Consider the following 27,986-nt stretch of genomic DNA (forward strand, 5'->3'; position numbering starts at 1 on the left):
ACTAGTAGAAAACTTGGTTTCATACCTGTTTGGTGTATGGTAGGTATAAATATCAGCTAAAAATTGATTATAGACTTAAATGTAAAGTGTATTAGTCACTGTCTCATGCTGTGACAAAATACCCTGACAATATCAACTTAAGGGTGGAAGGGTTTATTTTGGCTCACAGTTCAAGGGTACAGTCCATTATGGCGGGGATGTCAAGGTGGCAGGAGCTTGAAGCAGCTAGTCACGTTGAGTCTACAGTCAGGAAGAAGAGAGCAGATGAATGCTTGTGCTCAGCTGGCTTCCTCCTTTTTATGCAGTCCAGGACCTAAACCCAGGGAATAGTGCCACTCTCCTTTAAGGTGAGTTTTCCTACCTCAATATCATTAGTTGTTAGGGAAATGTAATTAGATTCACATTGAAATACTTTTACATAATCATTAGAATGGCTAACATTGAGGACTAGGAGTATAGCTCAAGGCAAGAGTGCCTGTTAATTCAAATCCCCAGCATCTACTTAAAAAGAGCAGGCATGACCACAGGGACCTCAGAGTGGCAGGTAGAGATAGGCAGTTTTCAGGAGTTTACTAGTCTGTCAGCCTAGCTGAAACAGCAAGTTTTGGTTTTATGAAAGACCCCCATCTAAAGGGAATAATGTAGAAAGCGATAAGAGTAGTGGTTCTCAATCTGTGGGTTGTAACCCCTGTGGGGTCAAATGACCCTTTACAGGGGTTGCCTCAACCATAAGAATACACAGATATTTACATTATAGTTAACAACAGTAGCAAAGTTAAAGTTATGAAATAGCAACAAAAATAATGTTATGGTTGGGGGTCACTACAACATGAGGAACTGTATTAAAGGGTAATGAGAACCACTGTGTTAGAGGAAGACAGCCAGCAGTCCTCCTATGGCCTCTGCATATAGACTTATACACATACATATACACCACATATACACACATGAAAAAACAAAGACAGACTAAATTTAAAAAGACTTGACTTGTACCAAATGTTGATGAGGAGATAAGGAAAATGTTAATGAGAATGTTTCTTGTAATAACCACTTTGGAAGAAAGTTTGGCAAATCCTAAAAATTTAATCACATGGGCTGGAGAGAAATGGCTCAGCGGTTAAGAGCACTGGCTGCCCAGTGCCCACATGACAGCTTACAATTGTCTGTAACTCCAATTCCAGAGATCTGTCACCTTCACACAGACATACACCAACGCACATGAAGTAAAAATAAATTATACAAAGAAACCCTCCAAAACAAACAAACAACAACAAAGAAAACATTTAATCACATGACCTTATGACCTTGTCATTCCAGTTCCAGTATAAGAGAACATATCCATTCAATGACATGGATGTTCATAGCAACTATATTTCCACAGGATGGAAATAACCCAGATGTCCATTAAGAAGCTACTGGTTAGACAGATTGTTCTATATTCATGTACTAATACAGCTCAGTAAGAAAGGATCATTACAAAATAGATACATCTGGAAGTAATTAATATGCTAAATAGAGCAAAGAAGCTAGCCAGATAGCCCTTTAAAGTAGATACTGTAGAAGTTACATATACTTTAGAAAATATAGTCTGATCAGTTATGGTAGCAGAGAATGATAGCAGTTCCTCACAGAGGGGGACAAGAGGAGTGGGAGGAAGCTTACAAAGGTGCATGAGGAGATTTGGGGATGATATGCGTTTGTTATCTGATTGTACTTAACAGTTCTTTGAGGTTACATGTTTTGAAAATGTGTAACTTGCTGTAACTGATAATTGAACTTCTGGGCTGTTTCATTAGACTTTGTGTAGAGCAAAACCCATCACTGTGAGGTTGGGTTAGGGACCTTAAAGTATGCACGTGTTTCTTTTCTGGCCATTCCTGCATATTTTGCAATATGAGTAAGAGCATCCAAGAACTTGGGGTTTTAAGCTATGAACAACCATGCTTTGGGTTTGAGAGTACCACTTTTTTTGTTACATATAATGGTATATCTAGAATATTCTGTTCTAATATTTAAATAATATTTTTTAAAAAGGCCTCTTGTATATCACATTATCAGATAGGCACAGTCAGGGCAAATACTTGGTGTAGTGGTTCCTGACTGATTGGTTTTATTCCTTAAATGGACATGCTTAGGTGAAGGTGATGGTTGACTTGGGAGACCGGAAGCGTGCCATCAGTTCTGTGTGCAGTTATATCGTATACCAGTGCAGTCGGCCAGCTCCTCTTCACTCCCGGGATCTGCACTCCATGATAGTGGCAGCATTTCAGTGTCTCTGTGTCTGGCTGACAGAGCACCCTGATATGCTGGATGAAAAGGTGAGCTTACTTAGTCTTGAAACATTAAGCAGGAAGCTGGATGTTGAGAAAATACCTTTGAAAAGAGAATATCCGAATTTAAATACAGAATCACATACTTTGAATTTACTTGTTTGTTTTTAATAGGACACTTAACTCTTTTGAGGAAAACTTGAAAACTGTCATCATGCTTAGATTTGCTTCCAAATAATCCCATAGAGAAATTCTTCATGAAGAGAAGACCTTGCTTAATTTATCTGAACCAGCAAGATCTCTTTTATAAAAAATAATATTTTCACTAATATTTGTAAAATTTCATACTGTGTATTTTGGACATTCTTGTCTTTTCTCCAAATTCTACCCTCTATTCTCACTTTCTTACCTACACAGTTTTGAGTGTTTTTTCCTTCTGTTGAGTCTTTGTGTTTCCTAGCTACTATTGAGAATGGGGCCTACCCTGGATTGTAGTCAACCTACCAGTGATCACGGCATTGAAGAAAGTTGATTCTACCTGTTGTCATATATGAGCACACATACCAGTAGCTCCCTAACTAGTGGTAATAGTTTTGGCCCGTTTTTACCATCTCCATGCTGGAATTTTATTTAGCTTGAGCCTTCTACACTGTGTACACTTTCACAGTTGTTATGAGCATAACTGTTGGGTCTGGAAAATTACTTTTTTTGATAGTGTGGCAGACTGGAGATAGCTATTGAAGCTATTTGGTTTCCTATTGTCAAACAAAGAAAGACACCTAACTGTGACTCTGGAATGCTAGTGGAACAGCTTGGCTATAAAGTAACTTTCATGGAAACATTGTATTCCTCACAGGTTTCTACACTTTTAGGTGGACTCAGATATCTGGTCTGTTTTCTCTGCCACTGTACCTTATAGGGAAGCAGGCGGAATGAGCTAGGAACATAACAGTAAAGCCTTTTCAGGGTCCCTGGATATTTATAGGGATCTTCATAAGTAATATTGTTGATAAAATCTGAATTAGTTTCAGTGTGGCTTTTAAAGTTATGATATCAGAAATTGTTTACGGGACTAAACTTGTAGCTAAGTTTAATAGAATGCCTACTTAGTGTTTGATCTCTAACACTCAGTTTGATCTCTAACACAACATAAACCAGCTGTGGATGGGGCTCATTCATAATTTCAGGTGCTTGGGAGGTAGAAGAAGAGGGACCATAAGTTCCAGGTCATCCCTGACTATATAATGAGTTAGAGGCGAGCCTGGGCTCCATGAAACTGTTACATAAAAACAATTTTAAAAAGAAATTATTTAAGATGTCTGTCATTGGAGTTGGGGATGGTGTCACGTGCCTATAATCCTACCATTTAAGCAGAGGCAGAGGGTTCTAGGATCAAGGCCAGCTTGGGTGGCATAGTGAGTTTGAGACTCTTCAAAAGAATAAGTAATTCTCCTTGATATATTAGGTAATCTGATGTCTCTTACACCACCTAGGTTTGACTGAATTACTTCTGAATCTGTTTTACTTAGCTTTCTAGGGTTTATGACAGTCCACGTTAATTATGTGAGCTCTGCAACTACTAAAATTAAAACCTGTCTTCAATTTCCTTTGAACATATAAATTTCTTTTAAAAGAAATTTAATGGAGGTTTAAGTTTATTATGTTATAATACAAACACATATCTGTTAACGAGCATTAGAAACTGGAGCTCCACCTCCAAAACATAACCACGGTTATGGCTTCCTTGTCTTTTGGTTTTTTTTTTTCGGAGCTGGGGACTGAACCCAGGGCCTTGCGCTTCGTAGGTAAGCGCTCTACCACTGAGCTAAATCCCCAGCCCCTCTTGTCTTCTTTTAAGTAAAACTCACCCGGGGTTGACGAGATGGCTCAGCACATACAACTTCTTGTCTAATGACTTAGGTTTGATCTCTGAATCCCAAATGGTAGGAGTTGAGAACCAGCTTCCAAAAGCTGTTCTCTGACCCTGGCTTGTACACAAACACACATATTTTTTTCTTAAATAAAATAATGTATTTGAAATATTTTTAAAAATCATTCTGTCTTTTCCTGCTTCTAGGATTGCCTTAAGGAAGTCCTAGAGATTGTAGAACTGGGTATCTCAGGAAGCAAATCCAAGAACAGCGAGCAAGAAGTCAAGTACAAAGGCGACAAGGAGCCGAACCCTGCGTCCATGAGGGTAAAGGACGCCGCAGAAGCCACGTTAACATGGTATGGAGGAGCTGCTGGAGACTGAGTTGTAACAGACAGGGCCGCAGTGGCCTCTGCTGCTTTGTCTTCCTTGTTCAGCACAAAGTAACTCAGCCCCTGAGGGGTGCTGCATCTCCAGACACAGAATGGAAAGGAATAATTCTTTTTGTACTCAGCAACAGGAAACCAGAGAGTTGGGGTGTTTGTCTTTCTACCCTGGCTGATACTCACTCAGGTCAGGTCATGTTAGCGCCAGGAGTCACTTGGAGCTAACTTCATCCCTTTCTTTGATGGCTTAGCCTAGAGCTGAGCTGTGTCACAGCGTCAGATCTGCTGCCCAGTGATTACATCTTTATACTATATTCAGTTAAGATTTTTTTTTTAACTCCGTTGTAAAAGCTTGGTAATGAATCATATAGATAAGTTAGATTCAGCTATTACCATGAATACCATTCTAGTACAGTCGGGAAGATGAACTAGAAATAAAAAGTTCTTCAGTATCAGGTGGATGGTTAGTGCCCCCCAAGAAGAGATACAAACATGTCAGAGAGCTGGGAGGAGACAGTGAGTCCTTTGAGATAAAATGAGAGCAAAGGAACATGCTTAGGGGTAACTGCCCCAGCCTGAGGACGGGGAGCGCTGCCCCAGCCTGAGGACGGGGAGCACTGCCCCAGCCTGAGGACGGGGAGCACTGCCCCAGCCTGAGGACGGGGAGCACTGCCCCAGCCTGAGGACGGGGGTCACTGCCCCAGCCTGAGGACGGGGAGCGCTGCCCCAGCCTGAGGACGGGGAGCGCTGCCCCAGCCTGAGGACGGGGAGCACTGCCCCAGCCTGAGGACAGGGAGCACTTGAACTGTGAGCAGCGCTGTGGGCAATTAAGACCGCATGTCACGTGGAAACACGAGGTTCTGTCCTTGAGAGAATGGCAGGAAGAGTTGAGGAAGTCCCTTGTGCCTGCTGGATTGGGGACCGGAAAGATTGTGTTTAGGCACATCTACAGTTTGAAAGGACTGAATAAGTAGAGATTACATAGATTCACAGAATTTGTAAAAATATGGTTGATGTGAGGAAATGGGTGAATGAGAACCTTGAGAAACAACCGCAAGAAGGAAGTGTCGGGTTACTAAGGGCTGGCTTGAAGACCTGTGTGTAAGCAGCCCAAGATCCTCATATCTGTGTGAGCGCAGTGCCCTTTGCTTTTTGGGTTGTATTCAGATTAGTTGGATTTGTTTCTGCTCTTCTTGGACTTAGGTGATGATTTTCAGAAGGATGCTTGCTTTTGTTTAGAGCTGTGCATTGTGTTAATAGCTAGACTCTCAGTACCTTCGTTGAGGTCTAGCTAGAAAACTGGTGAAGTATGTGCTTGTACAACATCTGGGCTGGTGTAGTCATAAAGTGCCACAGAACTGGACTTGCTCTGTACCAGGAAGAGGAAGAAGGGGAGATAAGCAGGGAGTTCTTCGTGCTGCAAGAAGTTTGTTTTCCTCCAGCCTGATTGTTCCTATGAGAGCTTAGTTGCTGTCGAGGACTTACTGTGTGCTGGGGTCTTTCTCCCTCAGACTGTAGCTATCCGAATGGCTTTTTCTTCATTTTCTGCTTTCTTGTCTCTGTTCACAAGTCCATCATGAAGTCTTTAGTTTACACTTTTCAGCAGAACTCATCCAGGAGGGACATGCACCCTTTATCACTGTTGCTGCTTTTTTTTTTTTTTGGTTCTTTTTTTTTTCCGGAGCTGGGGACCGAACCCAGGGCCTTGCGCTTCCTAGGTAAGCGCTCTACCACTGAGCTAAATCCCCAGCCCCTGTTGCTGCTGTTTTTAATCACATCACTAGTTTGTGTGTGTGTGTGTGTGTGTGTGTGTGTGTGTGTGTGTGTGTGTGTTTTGTTTTGTTTTTTGAGTGTTTTGGTTTTGTTTTTTTGAGGTTTTTTGTTTGTTTGTTTGTTTTGTTTTGTTTTTTGGGGAGGGTTGTTTTTTGAGGCAGGGCTTCAGTGTATAGCCCTGTCTGTCCTCTAGCTCACTAAATAGAGAAGGCCAGCCTTGGACTCACAGAGATCCACCTGCCTCTGTCTCCCGAGCACTGGGATTAAAGGCATGCACCACTGTGCCCAGCCGTCGGCTTTTTCTCTGATGTATAGCTGTCATTCCTCATGAGGCCATCAACAGAGTCCCATAGACCGTCTTTGTAAGGTCTTCCCACTATCCCCTGAAGCCCCAGGCAGTGTTCTGTAGTAGATGATCTCACTTTTTGCCTGATTTTTGTTTCCAGTCTCTTAACTCTTCCTGTTTGTTTTGTATTCTGTGGCTAAACTCATCATCCTTAAACATTATTTCATCCTACTGTTTGAGTGATGAAAAGCCTTGTTTCCTGTGAAGTCTGAGTTCCAGTGGAGGGTCAGGGAGGTGATCCGATTTCTCCCCACCATTGCTTTTGAGCCCCGCCTTGCCGAAGCTAGGCCACTTGTAGTGGTGAACTGGGCATGCTCATACTTGCTTATATAGTTCTCTTGCATCTCAGGCACCAACATAGACTCCATGCTCACAGTAAATCTAGCTACTTGTAGGTACCTCCTCTATTACTCTGTTTTTGGAAGTTTTGCACAACTCTTTTTACTATTTCTGTACTCACTGATCTGTCTCACACAGTGTGGGCGTCCATACTGTCACAGTCATACTGAGTTTATTTGGTACATGCCAGTCTGTCTTTGATAACTTTTACAATGTACATATTAACTGTTTGGGTTTTTTGACCTTAACATACAAGAATAAATCCAGAAGTCATTTCAGTGGTTCCCTCTGCTAAGGTATATTTCTTTACTAAATGCTTAGCTTTCAGTTGTGGTTTAGAGTCTAGTCCCCTAAGCTTTCCTACTTTGTTTTAATTATTAAAAGCTTGGTATTCTGTATCAAACTAAAAGTCTCTCATGTTAAACTTATTCTCCTCCACTCTTGCTCAGACTTTTTGTAGTTAAATCCGTTCTGCAGGCAGCAGCAGTACACAGGGACAGTGTGTGTGTAGCTCTGTTTCTCTAATTCCTTCATGTGGCTTTCATAGTGCATGGATTGAGTGTCTTTATTATCCTGTCACTCGATGGTTTAGCTTTGACCATGTCTCGCTCTCAGGTGTTAACCAGTGCAGTGTTCTCTGTGAGGTCTGACTGTTTCCAAACTCTGTAAAACAGTGTACTTGAGCAGCAGCTGCTGGGAGACGGCAGCAAGACTTGCAACACTGAGAGTCTCATCAAGTTAACTGGACTCTTCCAGTTTTTTTTCATGTTTTCTTTTCATGTTATTCTCACCCTATGCTTATTTGTTTGGGACTGTTTAAATTCCTTTTTGTAAGATATTCCGCATTATCTGTAGTCTGTTTAAATCCCGACCTTTACTCTGTTATATGATTTTTGCAGATTAAGTTCTATTCTGTTGTGGGTTTTTGGGTGGGTTTTTTCTTTTTCTTAATTATTTTGTCGCCCGTCTCATTATGTAGCTCTAGTTGTCCCAGAACTCACTGTGTAGAGCGAGTTATCTCAGAGATGACTTTTGAGAGTCTTTTCTCTCTCCTCCGTGTGAGCTTCAGGGAACCCAGTTTTGGTTGTTGGGACCGACAGCAGTAGTTTTGTACCTGCCGAGCCAGCTTACTGGCTCCTGTTTATTTTTGAGGCAGGGTCTCACTTTTTAGCCCAGGCTGGCCTCAGATTTATAGCAGTCCTCTTGCCTCACCTTCCTAGGTGTTGCTGTTACAGGCATGAACAAGTTTTATGAGCTTGTTCTGTATGTTCTTATCAGAATACTGCTTATAGAAAGCAGAGGTTGAACCTCAGAGCATACCAAGAGAAACTTCCAGAAGTTCACAGGATTTTTAATCTTTAGCTACAGGTTTAATTTTAAAGATGTTTGCTCACCATTCCATCTAGTCAGTTCCATGAGGAGAAGAATGTGCTGAGGCTGGTAATGACTTCACCTGAGTGACCTAATCCTTGCGGCAGCCTATGGGATAGCATTGGAGACCGTCATGGGACAGGCAAGCTCGCCTGGTCTGTGTGCTTCGTGACATCTGTGTTTGCTCTGTGGGAGAAAGCCAAGGCTGTATTTTCTCAGTACTAGGCTCTAGGATGTCTCCTGTTTCTCAGAGTCTTAGAGTGCCAAACTTACTGAGGGGTTCTCTTGTTCTTAAATTGAGGCAGTACTTCTAGGAGGAGTGGAAACTGCAAGTCAACAGTGCCTTCCATCTCAGAGACCTTAGACCACACAAGCTAGAGATTGAATGATAAAGATGGCATTGAGGCTGGAGGTGGCTCAGAGGGTAAGAACACTTGTTACACAAGCACAAGTACCTGGGTTCAGGTCTCCAGTGATAATAATAAAAATGACAATAATGATAGTACCTAATTCATATGGTTATTATGAAACTATATGAGAAATATGTATAAAGTGCCTAGCCTAGTACTTGATACTTAGTGAGAGCTAGGTGAGTTTTAATTTCTTGCATAGATGCAGAAATCTTTCTTCCCTCACTTTATGTATAAGCGTATACATACCCTCTATATACATACACACAAACATTTCTGAATGGTAAGTCTTGATCAGTAGAAGTCTGCTTTATGAAAGCATTTCGTGTTATATGTTTATTTATGATAGTTTTTTTTTGAGATTTAACTCTTAGTATCTCAAGTTCCTTACTTGAAATGAGGATATATCTTTTCCTTGGTCATTTAGGAGGAAGGCAGCAGGCTTTGGGTTTTGGCCTCTTAACAATCATTTAGCTCTTTGGTTTTAAGTTTCCTTATCTGAAAAGTGAGGAGGTCTGGCTGATTTTTATGTCCTTTTCTAGATCTAACATATTTTGGCTATTATAATCCTGAAACTTGGAGCACACAAGCACAGTTGTAAATGTGTCTTTAGGAGCTTCCTGATTTGGAACTGCAGTCAGCCGTATTCCCTGGGTAACAGAGAGGAAATTTGCTTGCAGTGGTTGTTGGGAGGAAGCAGGACTGGGCAGGTGGAGGGACAAAGATGCTGGACAGTGAAGGTAGAGTTGCAACCAGTGCTCAAGGTGACTTGACCTTAAGAGTTCTTTCTTATTGGGAGGGAATTGGGACCTAGGACCCTTGTACTAACCTGTAAATATGGCCTGTCCTAGAAAGAAGCAGTGGTCCTGGGTGAGGCATTCATGACCGAGGGCAGTTCCTAGGCCAGTTGAAAGCTGTGATTGCTGTTACCCTCCCCAGGAGAGTGGCTTTCCTTATTAGAGTGCAGGTTCTACCCAGCATCCCACAGGGAGTAAATCTGGCTGACTTATGAAGAGGAAGCATAGCTGTATCAGTAAATTCAGAGAGGCAGAAGGATACAGAGATCAAAGAGGTACAGTTAGATTTTCTGTGGGAATTAATTGTTTTTTTCCATCCTTTGTAGTATCATGCAGTTGCTTGGCGCATTTCCTTCCCCCAGCGGTCCTGCCTCTCCTTGTAGCCTGGTGAATGAGACCACTCTGATCAAATACTCCAGGCTGCCAACCATAAACAAGCATAGTTTCCGGTACTTTGTTTTGGATAACAGCGTCATCCTGGCAATGCTGGAGCAGCCGCTTGGAAACGAGCAGAGTAAGTTGTAGCACTCTTAGGTTTCTCTCCTGCTCAAACCGTGTGTTCTCCGTTCTTTCAGGGAAGCAAAGACTGTGAGTTCTAAGTAACTATTTGTCAAAAAGATTTTTTTTTTGGTTCTTTTTTTCGGAGCTGGGGACCGAACCCAGGGCCTTGCGCTTCCTAGGCAAGCACTCTACCAATGAGCTAAATCCCCAGCCCTGTCAAAAAGATTTAAAGGTATAGGATAACCACCAGAGAAACTGAGGTCAGAAAATAGAATGTGCATATGAAGTAGAACTGTTTAAAGATTCTTTATGTAGGTCTAAAATATCATAGTGTGTCAGACTTTTATATAAAGCTTACTTAGTGAGATATTTTATATTTATAATTTATAAAAATTATTATCACACTTCCTTTCCGTGTGAAGTTTGGATCCTGCCCCTCTCCTTCCTTTGCCCTGACCCATCATTGTTGTGTTTCATTACTACTCACACAGGGAGAGATTTGAGAAGTAGTCTTTGCTTCCTCCTGCTGTTACTTCCTTACATGATTAGTCTCTGTGACTCTTGAATCTTTCCTTTATCCCTCCCAGTGCATCCAGAGGGAGGGCCTTATTAATTTCTTGCACTGATTTGTTGCATTTTCTTTCTACCTGGTCTGATACCCCTTTGGTAGTGTAACATCTTGCTTGCCCTTACCACCTCCTTCCTCACCATACTGCTTGCTCCCCCTTAGCATGTAGACGTGGTCTGCTGAGAACACTTGACTGATTGTTCACTGACAAGACATACACAGAAGACATACAGTTATGAGGCTCACCAAGGGTGTGTGGTTTGCCTTCGGTAACATGAGACAAATATAACTAGAATTCAAATTCAGGTTTTCCAAACAATACTATTTTCTGTTGTTGTCCCACCACAGTAGGACTTCCTCAGTGACTAAAGACACATGCAAAAGTAACCAGAGTCTTTGAGTCCTGTACAACTTGTGTTGACTATAAGCAAGATGTCATAATTCTACAAAAGGAGAGAGCCAGCCCTGATTGCAGTACGATACCATCACATATTTCTGTCCTGTTCCTCGTAGGTTTACTGGCATTACTGTGAGATAGAATGGCACCATTCATCACTGGGCAGTTACCTTCCTTATCCCAGAGCTAAGGCTTGCCTGGCCTTTTCTTCCTGCTGCCTACTTTTCATTATCCCCACACTAAGCCATCTGTGAGCAGCCTGCAAAGTCCTAGTGCCCTTTCAGGCCTTCTGGTTCTCTTGCAAGTTTTTTGTTTTTTTGTTTTTTTTAAAAAGGATTGCCATACTCTTGTTCCAAGTAAATTTACTGCATAGATCATCTACCCCAAAAAACCAAAAAACCAAAACCAAAATGAAAACAAAGAACAAAAATAAAGCAATTTTACACAATTATAAAGATATTTTATTTATTGAGATAGTTAATAACAGAAGAAATGAGAGCATTCGAACCAGTTTTAATTCCCATACCTGAGACTAACTGGCCTTTTAAATACACCTCCATCCCTGAACATCTGCTGGGAGGACACAGTGCCTGCCTACAGTATATACACCATAGGAGCCCCATCTGAACAAGTGTCATGTCAACACTGCAGATGTCCAACCTGTTTTCTGGGTGTTTAAGAGTGTTTGCCTTGATAAATACCATCTTACCGAACTATGTATTGAGGGATGCAAGGATGTTAGAAGAGTTAGAAGAGTGCTTGGTACAGAGTGGGGTACTGGTACTCAGGCTACTTAACTGTGGCATTGCGATTCAGGAGGCACTGAGCTAGGACTTTAATCATGAGGTGCCCTGCAGGTGATAGCAGGTTGTATATTACATGGTTGTTATCTGGAGTAAAACTTTTACACATACACTTTATTCTAGATGACTTTTTCCCCTCTGTCACTGTGCTGGTCCGGGGAATGTCTGGAAGACTCGCGTGGGCTCAGCAGCTTTGCCTTTTACCCAGAGGAGCAAAAGCAAACCAGAAGGTACATGAGAAGTTACCGTGTGTGAGTGAGTACATATACATGCGGTTGTGTGTGCATCCGTGTGTGGGCGATTTAAAGTCATAATATTCTAACAGAAAGTCCCAGGTTACATGAATGTTTCCGGTCCCTAGCCGGGTCCTTTGTCACTTAATTTATTTTTGAGTCATCTTAGGAACTTAGAATTCCAGGTCTACTGAACTCCTTACAGGAACCTTTAAAGTAAGGAGAGTTGGCAAAGCTCTCCTGCTGATCCTGATGCTCAGTTGGGATAAGGACTGCTGGTCTAAACCATCCCAGACAGTCTGTGCAACTTTAAAGTCAGATGCATACTGGACATCAGAGAAGCTTGGATAGACCTTTGAGAGGTTTAACATTGTTTTGCATGATTCGTTCTGTATAATTGCTAATGTGCTATAAAATTTACTGTATTATTATTATTATTATTATTTTGGTTCTTTTTTTTCGGAGCTGGGGACCGAACCCAGGGCCTTGCGCTTCCTAGGTAAGCGCTCTACCACTGAGCTAAATCCCCAACCCCCATTTTTTTTTAACATTTAAAATTATGGGGCTATTACTTACTTGTTGGAAAATTCAGATAAAAAAGAGGAAATGTTAAATCACCTTTAGTCACTTTTCAGAGGGAACTAGACAGTTTGTTAGACTGATAATACTAATAATTTTACTCAGTTTCTTCAAATCACTTTTCTTTCTGTATAAGGTTAATAACTTAAGGAAATATGCGTTTGGTATAGTACTTTGTAAATTATTACTTTTAAAGAATTTACTTATGTTACTAAAATTATTTTTAAATATTATAATGAAATTCCTCATCATTTGGCTTCTCTCCAAATTTAACACCTGAGATGTATCTGTTCGTGAGCTGAGCAGATTGCATTCTATTAGTAGCTCTGTAAGACTCAAGGGAGGGCAGAATAAGGAAGGAACTGAATTCTTTGAAGGTTCAGTGAGTGCAGTGTACATATTAAGGTAGTGTGTTGGGGTGGTGCAGATCTGGATTTGGGGTCATACTCTTAATTAAGCCAGCTAAGGTTCTGATCAAACACACTTTCTAGACATCCATGGAGTGACTTGAGAGGAAGTTTGGGTCTTTGTTCTTTTGTTTGTTAATTTGTTTTGTACTGGGGGTAAAGCCTAGGGCAACAGGGCAGAGCCTGGTAGGGCAGGGCCTGGTAGGGCAGTGCCTGGTAGGGCAAGCCTTTAGTCCTGGAGCACTCAGGAGGCAGAGGCAGGCGTAGCTCAGTGAGTTTGAGTCAAACCTGGCGTACAGAGTTCTGGGACAGCCATGGCTACACAGAGAAACCCTGTCTCAAAAAACAGAGCAAAAATCCTAGGACAATGTAGATATTAAGAAGTTTGAGTCTTAAAACTTTAAACTGCCTTAATCATTAACTTAAGAGTTGTGTGTGGGGCTGGAGAGATGGCTCAGAGGTTAAGGACACTGACTGTGCTTCCAGAGGTCCAGAGTTCTGATTAAAGCAGACCAGGAAACGGAGAGAAGACGCATCATTAGCAGTTGTTGTTGGAGATGTGCAATGCCCATAATTTCATTTGTGCTATTTTAACAGCTCTTTGTGCCTGAACCTCGCCCAGTTCCTAAAAATGATGTTGGATTTAAATATTCTGTGAAACATCGGCCATTTCCTGAAGAGGTGGACAAGATCCCTTTTGTAAAAGCAGACTTGAGCATTCCAGATTTACACGAAATTGTCACTGAAGAAGTAAGACAAGTTACTGTTCACTCCTGCTGAAAGGATAGATGCGAACATTCTTAGGGGGTAAATGGTCAGACACTGCCTTTCGTATAGGGAGGAGGGGAAGAAGGTGTGATTACCATCAGGAGGCTGGCATGTCAAAGGATGGCTGTGTAGATTTGGGCCAGTTGTTAAGAACTAAACATCTTTTAGAGACAGGCTGCCTGGGCTGTTGACAAAAGGTGTGATAACATGATCAAAATCGGATAGTAAAGGTAGATATTCAGATAGTGTAAGAAGTGGGGTTGGGATTGGAGAGGGAAATACAACCCTTGAAAGGAGCTAACATCTGAATCTCAGAGCGTTTGCTCATGCATGGTTGTATTATTAAACCAGGTTGTTTAGAGATATCATGATGCATGGCGGGGTGAAACTGTAATGTAGAGTTGATCAGAAGGTAAGGAATCCATATGGGTAAGTACTTTAAAAAGATAGGTACTGCAGGGCGAGGATAACCATCTGGGAGTCAAGTGAGAAAACAGCTCAGAGCAGAGATAACAGGAGACAAAAAAGCAATTGATTATGTCCTGGGGAAGAATTTTGGGGTATAGGTCTGAAAGACCCTCAGACAGAGGAGACTCTCGCTCCAGTCCTGAGGACACCCACCACCCCACAAACACACGGGACTCAGTCTTGATGTAAAAACAAGAGGTTTACTTTGGGATACTAATGCATTGGAGCTCGACATGGTCCTCACGCAGGAGGGATGTGAAGAGCCTGGAACAACAGAAATGTACAGCTTAAATAGTCATTTAAGATTACACAGTTTCATTAGCTCAGCTGTTTCAGTCCCAAGGATAACTAGGCAGATGTTTTTCGTCCTGGAGTTCCTGGGACAAGGCTGTAACCATATCAACACAGCCATTTCAGTACCAAGGACACCTGATTTGATATGTTTTCCTATCCTGGGGTTCCCAGGACAAGGACCAAGGATATCTCCAGATGTTTCTCTCCTGGAGTTCCCAGGACAAGACTATAGCTATGCCAGCACAGCTATGTCAGTACCAAGGACATCTAACTTGATATAGATTTTCTCATCTTAGGGCACAATCTATAGTGGTCAGTCAGCTTCCTGGAGATGTTTCCTGTCTTGTAATTGCCCTGCAGTAAATATGATCTATACCATCTGTTCTTATGGTTGGGCAGCTTCCTAGAGAGTGGGTGGGAATGTGCTCTCTGTACTTTCTGATCTATTGTCTAACATCTAGGGGCTAAGCAAGGGCCAGCTTAAAAGATTCTCATTCTTAAGAAATGGCTGCACTAATATCAAACGGGGATCCTTCGGGTCTAACTTTGAACTGTGTTGGCTTATGCTCTATGTTTAACTAAGACAGCAGTTAATCAGCAGAACTTAAACCATTTTCTTTGTTGTGTTTTGCTTTATTTTTGTTTTAAAATTGAAAGAAACTTCATTTTGGGGAAATGCTTTAAAAGTACCTGTCTTATTTCAGTTAGAAGAGAGGCATGAAAAGTTAAGAAGTGGGATGGCACAACAGATCGCTTACGAGATGCACCTGGAACAGCAGAGCGAGGGAGAATTGCAGAAGCGAAGCTTCCCTGACCCTGTCACGGACTGTAAGCCCCCACCTCCTGCCCAGGAATTCCAGACAGCCCGCCTTTTCCTTTCTCACTTTGGATTTTTGTCCTTAGAGGCATTGAAGGTAATTTTTAGAAATCTCTATGAATAAATATATCTACAAGCTAACCATCAGTTGATGATATCTATAAACTTTTGTCAAAATGAAGAAAGGTTTAAAACTAATGAACAAACAAAAAAACCAAGCTTCTATCCTGTTATCTGCTTTCAAGTCAGTGGGATTCTGGGCTGCTTTTGTGGGTTCAGTATGGGCTCCAGGACAGTGCACCCATGAAGGGATTGCTTCCGTGGTAAGCTGAGCTTGGAATTGGTTCTTTTCATTTTTTCATTTAAAAGAATGAAGTTAATTCTGTAGTAAAATTTTTCATTTATTATGTATCTGGGCTTCGGTTTGTGGTTCTAAGAATTGAATACGCATGCTAGGCAAAGCACCCTACCAGTGAGCCACATCCTCAGCCCCAGATCTGCAGTATTCCACCCCAAGCCACACACTCTTATGTTACACAGTTGGTAAGATTAGCTGGTCATGGTGACTCGTGCTTAAGTGGAGACAAAAAAGTTCAAGACCAGCCTGGTCTACATAGTGAGATCCTGTCTTTAAAAGGGGAGGGCCCTATACCCTAGTGTTATAGGTAGGTAGGTAGATAGGTAGATAACTTGCCTGAAAAGTACCACAGACCTGGACATGTGTCATTTAATTTTTTAGGAAAGCAGAAAGATGTTGCTAATTGATTTGGATTGCAGCATATAGAGAGAATATATTTTATACTGTAGAAATTATTTTGAGATGTGGAATGTAAGCATAAAACCTCTTAAAATGGAAAATGAAAGAACCTGATACGATAGTGCACGCCTTTAGTCCTACGCTTGAGAGGCAGACACAGGAAGACAGATCTCTTGAGTTAGAAACCAGCCTGGTCTACAGCGTGGGTTCCAAGCTGGCCAGGGTTCATAGCGAGGCCCTGTCTCTAAATAAATAAATGCAGAGTGAAAGACCAGAGAATGGGAATAATAGGTGCAGAAGATAACAAGGAAGGCACAGAACAAAGATCTAGCCTACAGTGATTAATGATGTTCCTGGTAGGTAAGTTACATAGCAGACACGTAAATCGAAATATCCGGGATGAAAATTACTTCATCCTTCACTAGTCTTGTTCCTGAGACTGCAGGGTGTGTCTCTTTTTAAATTAATTTATTTGTTCACTTTACATCCCAGTCAGTTTCCCCCTCCCCTGTTAGTGCTAACCCCCTTCTCTGAGAAGGGTGACACACCCCTGGGGTACGGCCAGCCTAGTCTACATAGTTGAGTTGTGGCCTAACAAAGACTACATAATGAGATCCTATCTCAAAAATAAACAAATACATATATACACACTACCCAAGGAATGTGAAAATACCCCAGCCGCCACTGAAATAGTAACACAAATTACATTTACCCTGAAAAACTTTGTACAAGAGCTACAGAAAGAAACAAGGAAAATCACAAGTACGTGAACACTGCTCACGTGGCATCTGCAGCATGCAGCACTCACAGTTCCTCATCCACAATTCAAAGTAAAAGTAGAAAACTAGGAGGTCTGACTATATTTCAAGAAAATTCACTGAATGGCAAAAATCTGAGCATACCTTTACTCCCAGCATTTGGGAAGCCAAGATAGGTGGATCTCTTAAGTTCAAGGCAGAACTTAGGTTCAAAGCTTAAGAACAGAGAGAGTTCCAGACCAGACAAAGATCTATAATAACTCCCCATCCCTGAAAAACAAAACCAAAAAAATCCATCCTGAATTGTCATTGGGACTATTTGTAATCTTCTACTGTGACTTCCGTTTTATATCAGGAAGATAATGTCTGTGGTCAGTATTTCCCCAACTCTTAATAAATCAGATTAACATGCCAAGTTCAGAATCCCCCTGTGTGAAAAAGGGTGATTCTTAGCACCCCTGAAAGTGGCTTTCCTAAAACAACAAAAACAAATACCACTGCCAACAAAACCTTGTTTTGTTAAAATTTTGTTTGACAAGATCAAAGAAGATTAGTGATTAGAAGAAAAATGAAGCAAAAATACAATTCATTTATCTATTGTGTGTGTGTGTGTGTGTGTGTGTGTGTGTGTGTGTGTGTGTGTGTGTTCTGTTTTAATGTAACCCAGAATTGGGCATCGGATCCCATTACAGATGGTTGTGAGCCACCATGTGGTTGCTGGGAATTAAACTCAGGACCTCTGGAAGAGCAGTCAGTGCTCTTAACCGCTGAGCCATCTCTCCAGCTCCCAAAATGCATTTAAGTTAATGGATTTTTTATCTTTCAAGAGTTTATAGAGTAGCCAAGCAAGAAGCGTGGGAGGAGGGGTGGAGGGGTCCAACTACTCTGTAGACCAGGTTGGTCCAGCTTCCAGACTTTCTGTGGTAGTGACTTCCATTGACGTGGTGTGTTTACTACAGCAGATAAGCATATAGCTGTGGATTATTAACTGGAGTTTCTAATCTGCATTACAGTTCATTATTGCAACAGGCTAGTAAGTTCTGACAAATTGTATGCACCATTGCAGGATTTAAAAAATACTACGTTACTTGTGTGTGTATCCATGTATGGACACATGCATGTTCTGTGTGCAGAGTTCCCACCGCCACCACAGATCCCTGTAAACACTGGTCTTTGTGCTATTTCTGTGTTGTTGTACCTGTTCCCTAATGGTATATGTTTAGAGTCGTGTACAACACAGTCTCACACTGTTATTTTTCCACTTAGCAACAGGGAACTTAAAATTCGTGCATGTCTTTTTTTAGGACTTAATACGTCATTTATTTTTATTAATAAGCAGTTTGTTTATCCATTTACCTATTGAAATACATCTTGGGTTCCTGTACATGTTGGCAGTTATGACTGAAGCCGTTATATAAACATCCATCATTTTCTGTGGTTATGTTTTTCTTGTACTGGGAAAAATACCAAGGTATACAGTTGCTGCATTGTATTGAAGACAGTATGTTGGCAAGAAACTGTCACTTATCTTCCAAAGTAACTGTACTGTATTGTGTCTGTATTAGCAATGGATAAGTTTTTAAAATACATTTTTTTAAAAGTTCTGAAGGTCCTGGAAAGATGGCTCAGCTTTTAAGAACACCGTCTGCTCTTAGAGAGGATACAGATTAAATTCACAGCACCCTTGTGGCGCCTAACAACTATCTGTAGCTCCAGCCCCATAGGAGGATCCTATGTCCTCTTCTGGCCTCTGTGGGCACCATATATACACGCAGAGAAAACAGCCACATGTTGTTGCAGTCTACAAAGCATTATATTCTAGAGAAAAAGGTCCTCCGACTACATATACACTATTACCTCAGTTGTCTGAGGCAAATAAAGTAACTTGCAGTATGAGAGTCCCAAGTGCTGCTTTATGACTGGAGTACTGCAGTGATAACAATTGCTCCTTTGTCTTTGTGTGACAGGAACCTGCAAATAGTCGCCTACCTCCTCACCTTATTGCACTCGATTCTACCATACCTGGGTTTTTTGATGACATTGGGTATCTGGATCTCTTGCCATGCCGGCCTTTTGACACAGTTTTTATTTTCTATATGAAACCAGGTCAGAAAACAAACCAAGAGGTAAGGATTCTGAACTTTCCTCCTCCTCCTTCTTTCTCTGCTATAAACATAAAGTTGTCATGTCCGCTGTTTGTATTTGTACTTGCCGTGAGAATTTTATATGGATGCTTTGGCTTGTTTCATTTAGAAACTGAGTGCTGGTAACTCTGAGCCCAGTGTCCTGAGCCTTCCTACCACCAAGAAGCATGGCTAGAGGAGGAGTCATCATGGATTCCTTTTTCCTGAGGAATTCATACCCATGAGGCAGGCAGAGGAAACTAAACCACCTGAAGGTTAGCTACAGGGGGCCAGAACTGGGCCTCAAGCTTCAGAGTAGGACACGAGTCTTAAATGCTTGCTGCCTGTCTTCCTGGGGCTCCTGCCAGACAGACGTGAGCAGCAGGCTTCCTTACAGGTAGCCTGACAGTAAGCTATTTCAGTTGAGCTAAAGCATAAGATATGATGAAGTAAGAAAGGCACGGTTGGATGTGGGTAACAGAAAAGACAACAGGAGCATTGATGGAATGTGTGATATGAGAATGAAGAGCTGAGAGGAATGATGGGAAACGAGATTGAAACATGGACTAGACAGTGGCTGTGACTAGGAGAGGGTCAAAGGAAGGTGTTACAGTGTTGTGGCTGAGTGTGATCTTGGAATTGCCCTATCATTAATCTGTCATTAAATTAACATACCTATAGAAACTTCCTGAAGTGACAGAATGTTTCCATAAAAGCACTGTCTCAGATTGTGTATCAGTGAGCTGCTGATAAGAAAGTCCTCATTTCTGTTACTGACTCAGCACACCCTAAGTTCCTCCTTTCTGTTAGGCTCCAGGATTACAGGCAAACAGCATCTAAAAGGCAGTATCACTATCTAAAGGGAAGGCAGACTTGGAAGACAAACTGATAACAGAATGTGTTAATGGGGTATTAATTGTGCCTTAGGAGCTTGAGAGACCTAACCTGATCTTAAGGTTCTGAGACAAGGCCATTTCATCAGTGTGAGCGTACATTCCCCAGAGGTAAAAAGAGCATTATTGCATCCTCATGAAATTCATCAGGGCACCGGTATGCTTAGAGGTTTCGAGAAGGGAAGATGGTGGCAGCCAGAAATGAGACTTTGTCCTTTAGTTTGTTAGAATCCGAGTAAAATCAGATTAGTAAGATTAGGGTGTTGCTCACATGAAAGTATGGGGCAAGTTTTCTCCTAACTGTAAAAGACACAGGCCCTGAGGCACTTCCAAATCTATTCAGTTTTCTTGGGCTTCTGGGAGCTGAGCCATGAAGTTTTCTGAACACTTCTTGAGAATATTTGAAACCTCTCCCTAGCCAGTGGAGATTAATTTCTGGCTGCTTAGCAGGTGAGCTTCAAGGTAAATTCGAATCACTGCTTCGTGATTAAATTTTCAGAAGTTAACTACTACAGTTGTCTCATCTAGTCAGGCTGCAGGAAGATGGAAAGTTCAAGGAGAGCCGGGTTATAGAATGAGACCCTGTCTCCTAACTCACGTGAGATGGCGCCTCCGGTAAAGGAGCCACTGCTAGCCACATCTGGTGGTCTGAATTGGATCTCTAGAGCCACGTGAAGGAGAAAACTCACTCCCAGAGTTGTGTTCTGATCTCCACATGCTATGGCAATGTACATGCTCTCACACTCCTTTTTTGGTCTCTGGCTGTCTCTCACATGTTAGAAAGACAGCCAAATAAATAATGTTTAAAAAGAACTTGAGAGCTATGGGTGGATAAAACAAATATACTTCTAGAGACTGATAGCTGTAATTTCCTTTTTTTTTTTTTCAGGCATGCAGGGTTTTGCCATCAAATAACATCACATAAATGACTAGAGATTTATAGACTGGCTGCTTCACTCATTTGAGTGGAGCCTTTAAAATCATGATTTTTAAGATTTTGCTTTTGCTAACACTGTAGGCCTGGGGCAAGCTAAGAGAGTCTTATTTTTAGAAAGTTCTCCATATGGTTTTGGCACACTGTCCCTGTCTCCTTTTTGTTTCCATTTGGAAAGGAATTCCATATTTTCCTTCCTGTAGAACTGAGTGGTTAAGAGCAGCTGTTTCTTTTGTTGTGGGAGCTACCCGGTGTATTTCAGACCACTGAGCAGCATCTTTGATTTTGGGTCCCAGCATTGTTCTATCACTGTGTCTTAGTTTCTTTTCCAGTTACTGTGATAAGATACTCTGACAGAACCAAGGTAGGGGAAAGGGCTTATTTAGTTTATCATTCCAGATCCCTTATGTCAGAGAAACCAGGCAGGAGCTATGAGGAGCTGCTCACATCACACCCCATACTCAGGGAGAGCATGCAGGCTTGTATTCAACTCCCTTTCTTTCTTCTTTACATCATCAGTCCAGAATTGAGCCCATGAATGGAACTACCTGCATTCAAGGTGGTTCTTCCCACCTCAGTTAACTCAGTTAAGAAAATGCCTTATTGGGGGATGGTGATGCATGCACACCTTTAATCCCGGCAATCAGGAGGCAGAAGCAGACACATCACTTGTGAGTTCAAAGCTAGCCTGATCTACATAGTGAATTCCAGGATAGCCAGGGCTATATAGTGAGAAGATGGATGGACAGACAGACGGACGGGTGACAGAAGAGAAAGGGAGGGGGAGAGGGAGGGGAGGAGGTGGGGAAGGAAAGAAGGAAAAGAAAGAACCCTCACGGACATGCCCATAGATACCCTCATCTAGACAGTCCCAGATCGTGTCAAGTTGACAGTAAATACTAACCATCATACTGTGACAGCCAAAATATCTCCAGACTTACTGTTACCTGGAGGTCAAAATGGCCTCCAGGTGAGAATGATTGCTTAAAAATTTCCCATGTTTTCATATCTATTTGTATGTTTGTACTCATCCACACGCCATGGTATGTAAGTGGAGGTCAGAGGGCAACTTGTGGGAGTCGGTTTTCTCCTTCCACTGTTATATGTGGGATTCTGGGATCAAATTCACACTATCAGGTTTAGTAACAAGCTCCCTTACCACTGAGCCATTTCGCCAGCCCCCAAAACTACTGTTTAAAATGAGGGTTTGTCTTCTCTGTGGACAATTGAAGAAGAGAGAAACTTCTGGTTACTTTGTTTTTCTATACTGCCTATATTCTCTCCTTTGCACTAAGGAAAGGGTGTTTTCATGTTTATTAATTATACCTAATCTTTAATGATTTGTACTAGGCTTGTAGTTTTATACATTTGTCAAGGTTGTGAGCACACCCCTGTTTAACATCTCATCAAACAGGTTTGGCTCAATAATTGTTTGGCCAGAGGGAGAGTTTAGGATTTTGTTTAAATCATGCCCTATGGTCTTCAACCATCATTAACCCCTCTTTGCTCCAGAGGCAAGGGCCAGCCAGCCAACCAGCCAACTCTAGAACATGCATTTTTCACTATGGTGATACATCCCTAAATTCATGCTCAACTCTGGACCTTGATTTGTCAGAAGCTTCAAAATTCATCAGTCTTCATGTGTGTTTATTTTAGTATATCCTTGTATTACCTTCATAACTCATGCTTGCTGTGTATTTCAGATTTTAAAGAATGTGGAATCTTCCAGAAATGTTCAGCCACATTTCCTAGAATTTTTGCTCTCGCTGGGCTGGTCAGTAGATGTGGGGAGACACCCCGGTTGGACGGGACATGTGTCCACCAGCTGGTCAATTAATAGTTGTGATGATGGTGAAGGGTCTGAACAAGGTAAAGCTTGGAATAGCTGTTTGCTGTTTTCTTGTTTGGTCATTCTTGCCCCTCCTTCCCCTTTCCTGTGAACCTTTAGTGTTTTAAACAGATGATCTCAAGGGGAAGTCTCCTTTCCTCAATGCTAATCTTTTTGGGGTCATGTTGGGGTTTGTATATTTTCTTTCTTTTTTAATTTATGTCTTTTATGTGGGAGGTTTGAGGAAGGAGGGATATGTATGTGCCCGTGGATGTAGAGGGCAGCCTGGGGAGTGTTCACTCTTTGCTCTGTATGAGTGCAGGTGGAAACTCAGGTCCCTGGGCTTGGAGGCAAGAGCCTTTACCTACAGAACCATCTTGCCACCCCTAGTTTGTCTAGTTTTATAGATGTTTCCTGTGTGTGTGAAAGATGTAATGATAGAGTAAGCCAATACAAAATTAACTACTTAATTATTACTGTGCTGTGTTGCTCTTTGTACGTGAAGAAACAAATACAGCTTCCTGTAAAAATACTTTTAATCTATCTAATAAACAACAGTTTCTTTCTTCTTCTTTATTTATCTATTTATTTATTTTTTTCTGTTTTGGTTGGGGAGTGTGTTTCAAGACAGGGTTTCTCTGTGTAACAGCTCTGGCTGTCCTGGAACTTGTTAGGTGAAGCAGGATGGCTTTGAACTCAGAGATCACCTTGTGTATCAGGCTAACCTGTGCTCCCAGGTGCTAGAAACAAGAATCTTTGATAGTCACCCGTCTCCGGCTCCTCCCCATCTCCACACACCTGAGAATAACTAGAATAACAAAGAGCGGCACAGAATAGCGCTTGAGGCAGAGTCTTAAGTGTTCTGGGCTCCTGAGGTCTGAGGTTATTCTCAGCTCAAGACCATGCTGTCTTATAGTTCCTTCAGCACCGGTGTGACCTGACCTCTAGTTTCTAATTTTTACTCAAGTTGGAAGAAAATATTTTGGGATATACCATAATTTTAATTTCTATGTACCCATGAAACATATGCTGGATTATATGTAAACCTTAAGTTTCTATAAGCAGAATTGATAAAAGATATGCACAGTTTTCACTTTTATAAATATGCCATCGAGCATAGTGGAGTTTTTGTATATATGGGGCTGGGAATTGAACTTTATGGCCTGACATGTGCTAGGTAAACTCTACCACTGAATAGATTTTTTTCTATACCACTTTATAAATAAGTCTTTTAAGTGCTTATGGTTTTAAGAAACAGAAACTCTGAATGAAACTGACTGAGATTTTTATTAATTTTACATGTATTATTATTGGCTATGTGTGGTTGCTCATATCTTTAATCCCAGCATTTGGGAGGCAGAAACAAGTGGATTTCTGAGTTCAAGCCTAGCCCGTTGGTATAGAGAGTTAGCCAGGGATACATAGTTAAGACCTTGTCTTAAAAGAAAAAGTGTATGTATATGTACAATACATGTGTGTATGTGGCAGGTGTGTGCATAGCGCACTACACATGTAGGTACAGAGGACAATTCTCCCCTTCCACCTTCACATGGAGTCTAGGGATTAAGCTCAGTTTTTCAGGCCTTGCAAGCACTTTTACCCACTAAACCAATGCCACTGGCCCCGGCCTAAGTTTTGAAGATCATTTATTTCTCCTATGGAACAAGACATTCCAGAGTGGTTAAGTTTGTGTGTGTGTGTGTGTGTGTGTGTGTGTGTGTGTGTGCGCGTCATCAGCACCCTTACTTTTTTTGCAGTTTTCTTTTAGATCTGTTCTCTGCATTCTTGCTTTCTGCCTACTTGCCTTCTCTCACAGGAAAAAAAGGCTGGTTCTGACTTTGCACCACACTAGCCAGAAGAAGAGAAGTAGCTGGGCCGGAGTCCCTTTTCTCCCTAAACCCTGACTCTGATAAAGAGGACGTATTTAGAGTTAGTCCACCTATGCTTATCTTCAGGCCTGCCCCACAGTGGAGACAGGCACAGTAGATGTTGGAGCAGTGACCATAATAGATGCGGGTGCCTCCCTAGAGTTTCAGCTGGGGCCCATGTCTAGTTTTGTAAGTAGAATGTTACTAGAACTTAGCCATACTCCATTTATGTTGTATATAATTGCTCTGGTCCTACAGTGCTAGAAGTGGATAGTTGTAGCAGAGACATACTGCCTGCAGAGCATCAAGGATTAATATCTGGTTCTTGGCAGAAAACGTGTGTGAACCTCTGCTCTAAACTTCTTATGTACGACATCTTTACCAGCATGAAGTCATGTAATGTTAGGTAAAATGATAGGAAAGTAAGCATGTTTTTATATATTTCCTTTCCTGGAAATCTGTGCAACATCCTGTGAAGGTCCTGATCTTTTATATCACATTGGTTTTGAATGTGCATTTTAACTGAGACTTGGAGTAGTTAGGGGTGTTTTAATTCATTCTTTCTGGTGTAGAGCAGATGCTTCCCTTGTATGTTTTTACATCACTGACTGTCGGAGAAGGGAGAGCAGCTCAGCTGAGGAGCAGTAGAGAGTCCAGGTCTACTCTAGAATATTTTACAAACTGGGGAATTATGATCCAAAATTACCATAAGGACACTTAGTCAACACTCATGGTTTGTTCTTCTCACCTACAAATTGGTTCTTGTTAAAAAATGTTATTGCTTTATAAAGTGGCTAGATTTCATGAACAAGAAGATGGATGTGCCCAACTTTCTGAAGTAGTGATATGTTGTTTCTTATTTGTAGATGAAGTAACTTCCTCTGAAGATGTTGGGGCTAGCATTTTCAATGGGCAGAAGAAGGTGCTGTATTATGCTGATGCCCTAACGGAAATAGCTTTTGTGGTTCCTTCTCCTGTGGAGTCATTGAGTAAGAACATGTTTTGCACAGTGCTGTTTTACCATCTGTTCACTCCTTGGTGTGTTGTTATGCATTGGAGGAGATTTTGAAGTCCCAGAGGCATTATTTAGCTTCTAAGCAAAGCTGCTATAACTGTAAATATGCACACTGTGAAGTTCGGTCATCACTTAGCCTTCTGTAGTGTGTGAGTTACTTTTCTGGTTCTATTACTAGTTTATTCTAAAACATAGTTTCAGAAGTTTCAGGCCATCAGATGGAATAGACGTGGTGGAGTGGCATAGTCCCTGGTAGTGGGAACTTAGACAGCTTCTTACATCACTGCAAGCTAGGAAGTGGGAACCAGGGCCAGAACCAGCAGTCAGGCCTCAACCTCAAAGGTCACTTCCCAGTGACCTATTTCTGCTATCTGTACCACTTCCTAAAGCTTTTATGGTCTACGCATAGCACCAATAACTGGAAAGGAAAGAAGTACTTAAAATATGAACCTATAAGGAATTTCTCAGATACAACTTTAATACTCTGTATCTAGCCCCAGTGGCTTGAAGCTGTCTCATAATACATAATTCATCAGTCCAACTCTCAAAGAGTTGCCACAACTCTAACAGTTTCCACAGCACTCAAAGCTGCCAAGTCTCTCTCTCAGACTCAAGATAGCTGTCACCTGCAAGCCCCTGTCAAATAAAAAGAAGGTCAAAAACATCTGATACAGAATGGCACAGAGTAAAGCATTTACTTTCCAAAACCAGGGAGTAAGAAAATAGCTAAGAAAGATGGGACTGAAGCAAAACTAAAGCCCGGAAATCCAAATGTTATTCTGTAACTGTGTCTCTGGCAATCTGGGAACATTGTTATGTGATATGAACTCATAACAGACCTGAACATCCTGTCCCTGTGCCCTTTGGAGTTGTAATGCACTGTCAGGCCCATCTTGGTTTAATTCCACTCCACCTACAGCTTTCTTTGACAATAGGGCGTTAACGTCTCTGACACATTGTAATCTCCATCACAACTTTGGTTTCATCATTAACATCTTCACACACAGCCTGCTCTGAGCCTTCTTGCAAAGTTTCCACCCCATGACACACTACCTGCCTCACAGGCTTTTTTTCTTTTTGGTAGAGGGTGGGAGGAGTTTTGATATGGGTTTCTTTGTAGCTCTGGCTGTGATAGAACTCACTCTGTAGATCAGGCTGACCTCAGACTCACAGAGATCCACCTGCCTCTACATCTTGAGTGCTGGGATTAAAGACATGTACCACCATGCCCAGCTTAGTCCTTTTATTTAATGTCAGCCTCGTTGAGTTTTTTTTTTTTTTTTGGTTCTTTTTTTCGGAGCTGGGGACCGAACCCAGGGCCTTGCGCTTCCTAGGTAAGCGCTCTACCACTGAGCTAAATCCCCAGCCCCTCGTTGAGTTTTTTAAAACACAGATAAAATGTAGATAAATTCTTTTGTCAGTCCCTAGTAAAATCATTGTCTGAAACTCAATGAGTAGTCTTTACTGTCTGAATCTCTGTTGGCATGTCTGGTCCTAATAGAACTGCCCATTAAGCTCTGCTTACAGCATTCTAGAGCTTCTCTGGCCTACATCTCCACACATCCCCCTGCTGATCAGTTCTGACGGCCTATAAACACATGGTTGAGTATGGTCACAGAAGCAACTTCACTTCCTTGGTACCAGTTTTCTTTAATAGTTACTTTTGTGTTTGACCCAGTTTGCTTTCTATGGCTATGATATAACACCAAGTCCAACTTGGGATGGAAAAGGTTTAATACGCCTTAAAGATTAAAGTCTATCGTCAAGGAGAGCAAGGGCAGGCACTCAAGCAGGAGCCTGGAGTCAGAAGCTAAATTAGCAGAAACCATCAAGGGGCACTGCTTACTACTCAGTCCCAGGCTCCTGTTCAGCTACATTTATTAGAGGGCCCTGGCCTATCTGTGAAGTAGTAACATTCACAGTGGGTTGGGCTCTCCTGCATCAATTAGTAGTTAAAAAATAGCCCGAAAGACATACCCACAAGCCTTCATTTGAGGCTCCCTCTTCCCAGGTATGTCAAGTTGACAAAACTAGACAGTGTTGGTTACCAAAATATCTGACAGAAATAGGGATGAAAGGTCTGTTTTGGTTGATGGTTTTAGAAGTTTTCATCCTCATTGTAATAATGCCATGGCAGAATGCCTAGTCCATAGCTGTGGTAGCATATGGCAGTGACTTCTCACCGTGGCAGACAAGAAAGTGGATGCCAGGGTCAGAATCAATGGCTAGGTATTTACTTCACAGGACCTTTCCCAGTGCCTTGTCTCCCAGGCTCTACCCACTAAGGCTCCCCAGATCCCCAGAGTAGTGCCACCAGCTAGAGAAGAAGTATTCAAAGTAGGAGCCTGTGAAGGCAGTTTCATATTGAAAACACAGCAGGACATACTTAAAAGAGAAGTGGGGTAATGTTAAT

At 41.7% G+C, this 27,986-nt stretch overlaps 1 protein-coding gene across 12 annotated transcripts in view; it reads left to right on the forward strand.

The window, feature by feature from the left end:
* Positions 1-27,986, forward strand: part of Ralgapb (Ral GTPase activating protein non-catalytic subunit beta) — an 89,039-nt gene that overhangs the window by 45,373 nt on the left and 15,680 nt on the right. For all 12 annotated transcript variants that reach the window (XM_087653435.1, XM_087653436.1, XM_087653437.1 and 9 more), the window contains 9 exon segments: positions 2,136-2,318; positions 4,348-4,499; positions 9,889-10,076; positions 11,955-12,061; positions 13,648-13,800; positions 15,285-15,494; positions 18,880-19,038; positions 22,566-22,731; positions 25,425-25,547. In XM_087653435.1, the coding sequence (XP_087509561.1) occupies positions 2,136-2,318; positions 4,348-4,499; positions 9,889-10,076; positions 11,955-12,061; positions 13,648-13,800; positions 15,285-15,494; positions 18,880-19,038; positions 22,566-22,731; positions 25,425-25,547 (1,441 nt within the window).

The sequence above is a fragment of the Rattus norvegicus genome, chromosome 3 (assembly GCF_021556685.1).
Source record: "Rattus norvegicus strain SHRSP/BbbUtx chromosome 3, alternate assembly SHRSP_T2T, whole genome shotgun sequence".
NCBI classification, from domain to species: Eukaryota; Metazoa; Chordata; class Mammalia; order Rodentia; family Muridae; genus Rattus; species Rattus norvegicus.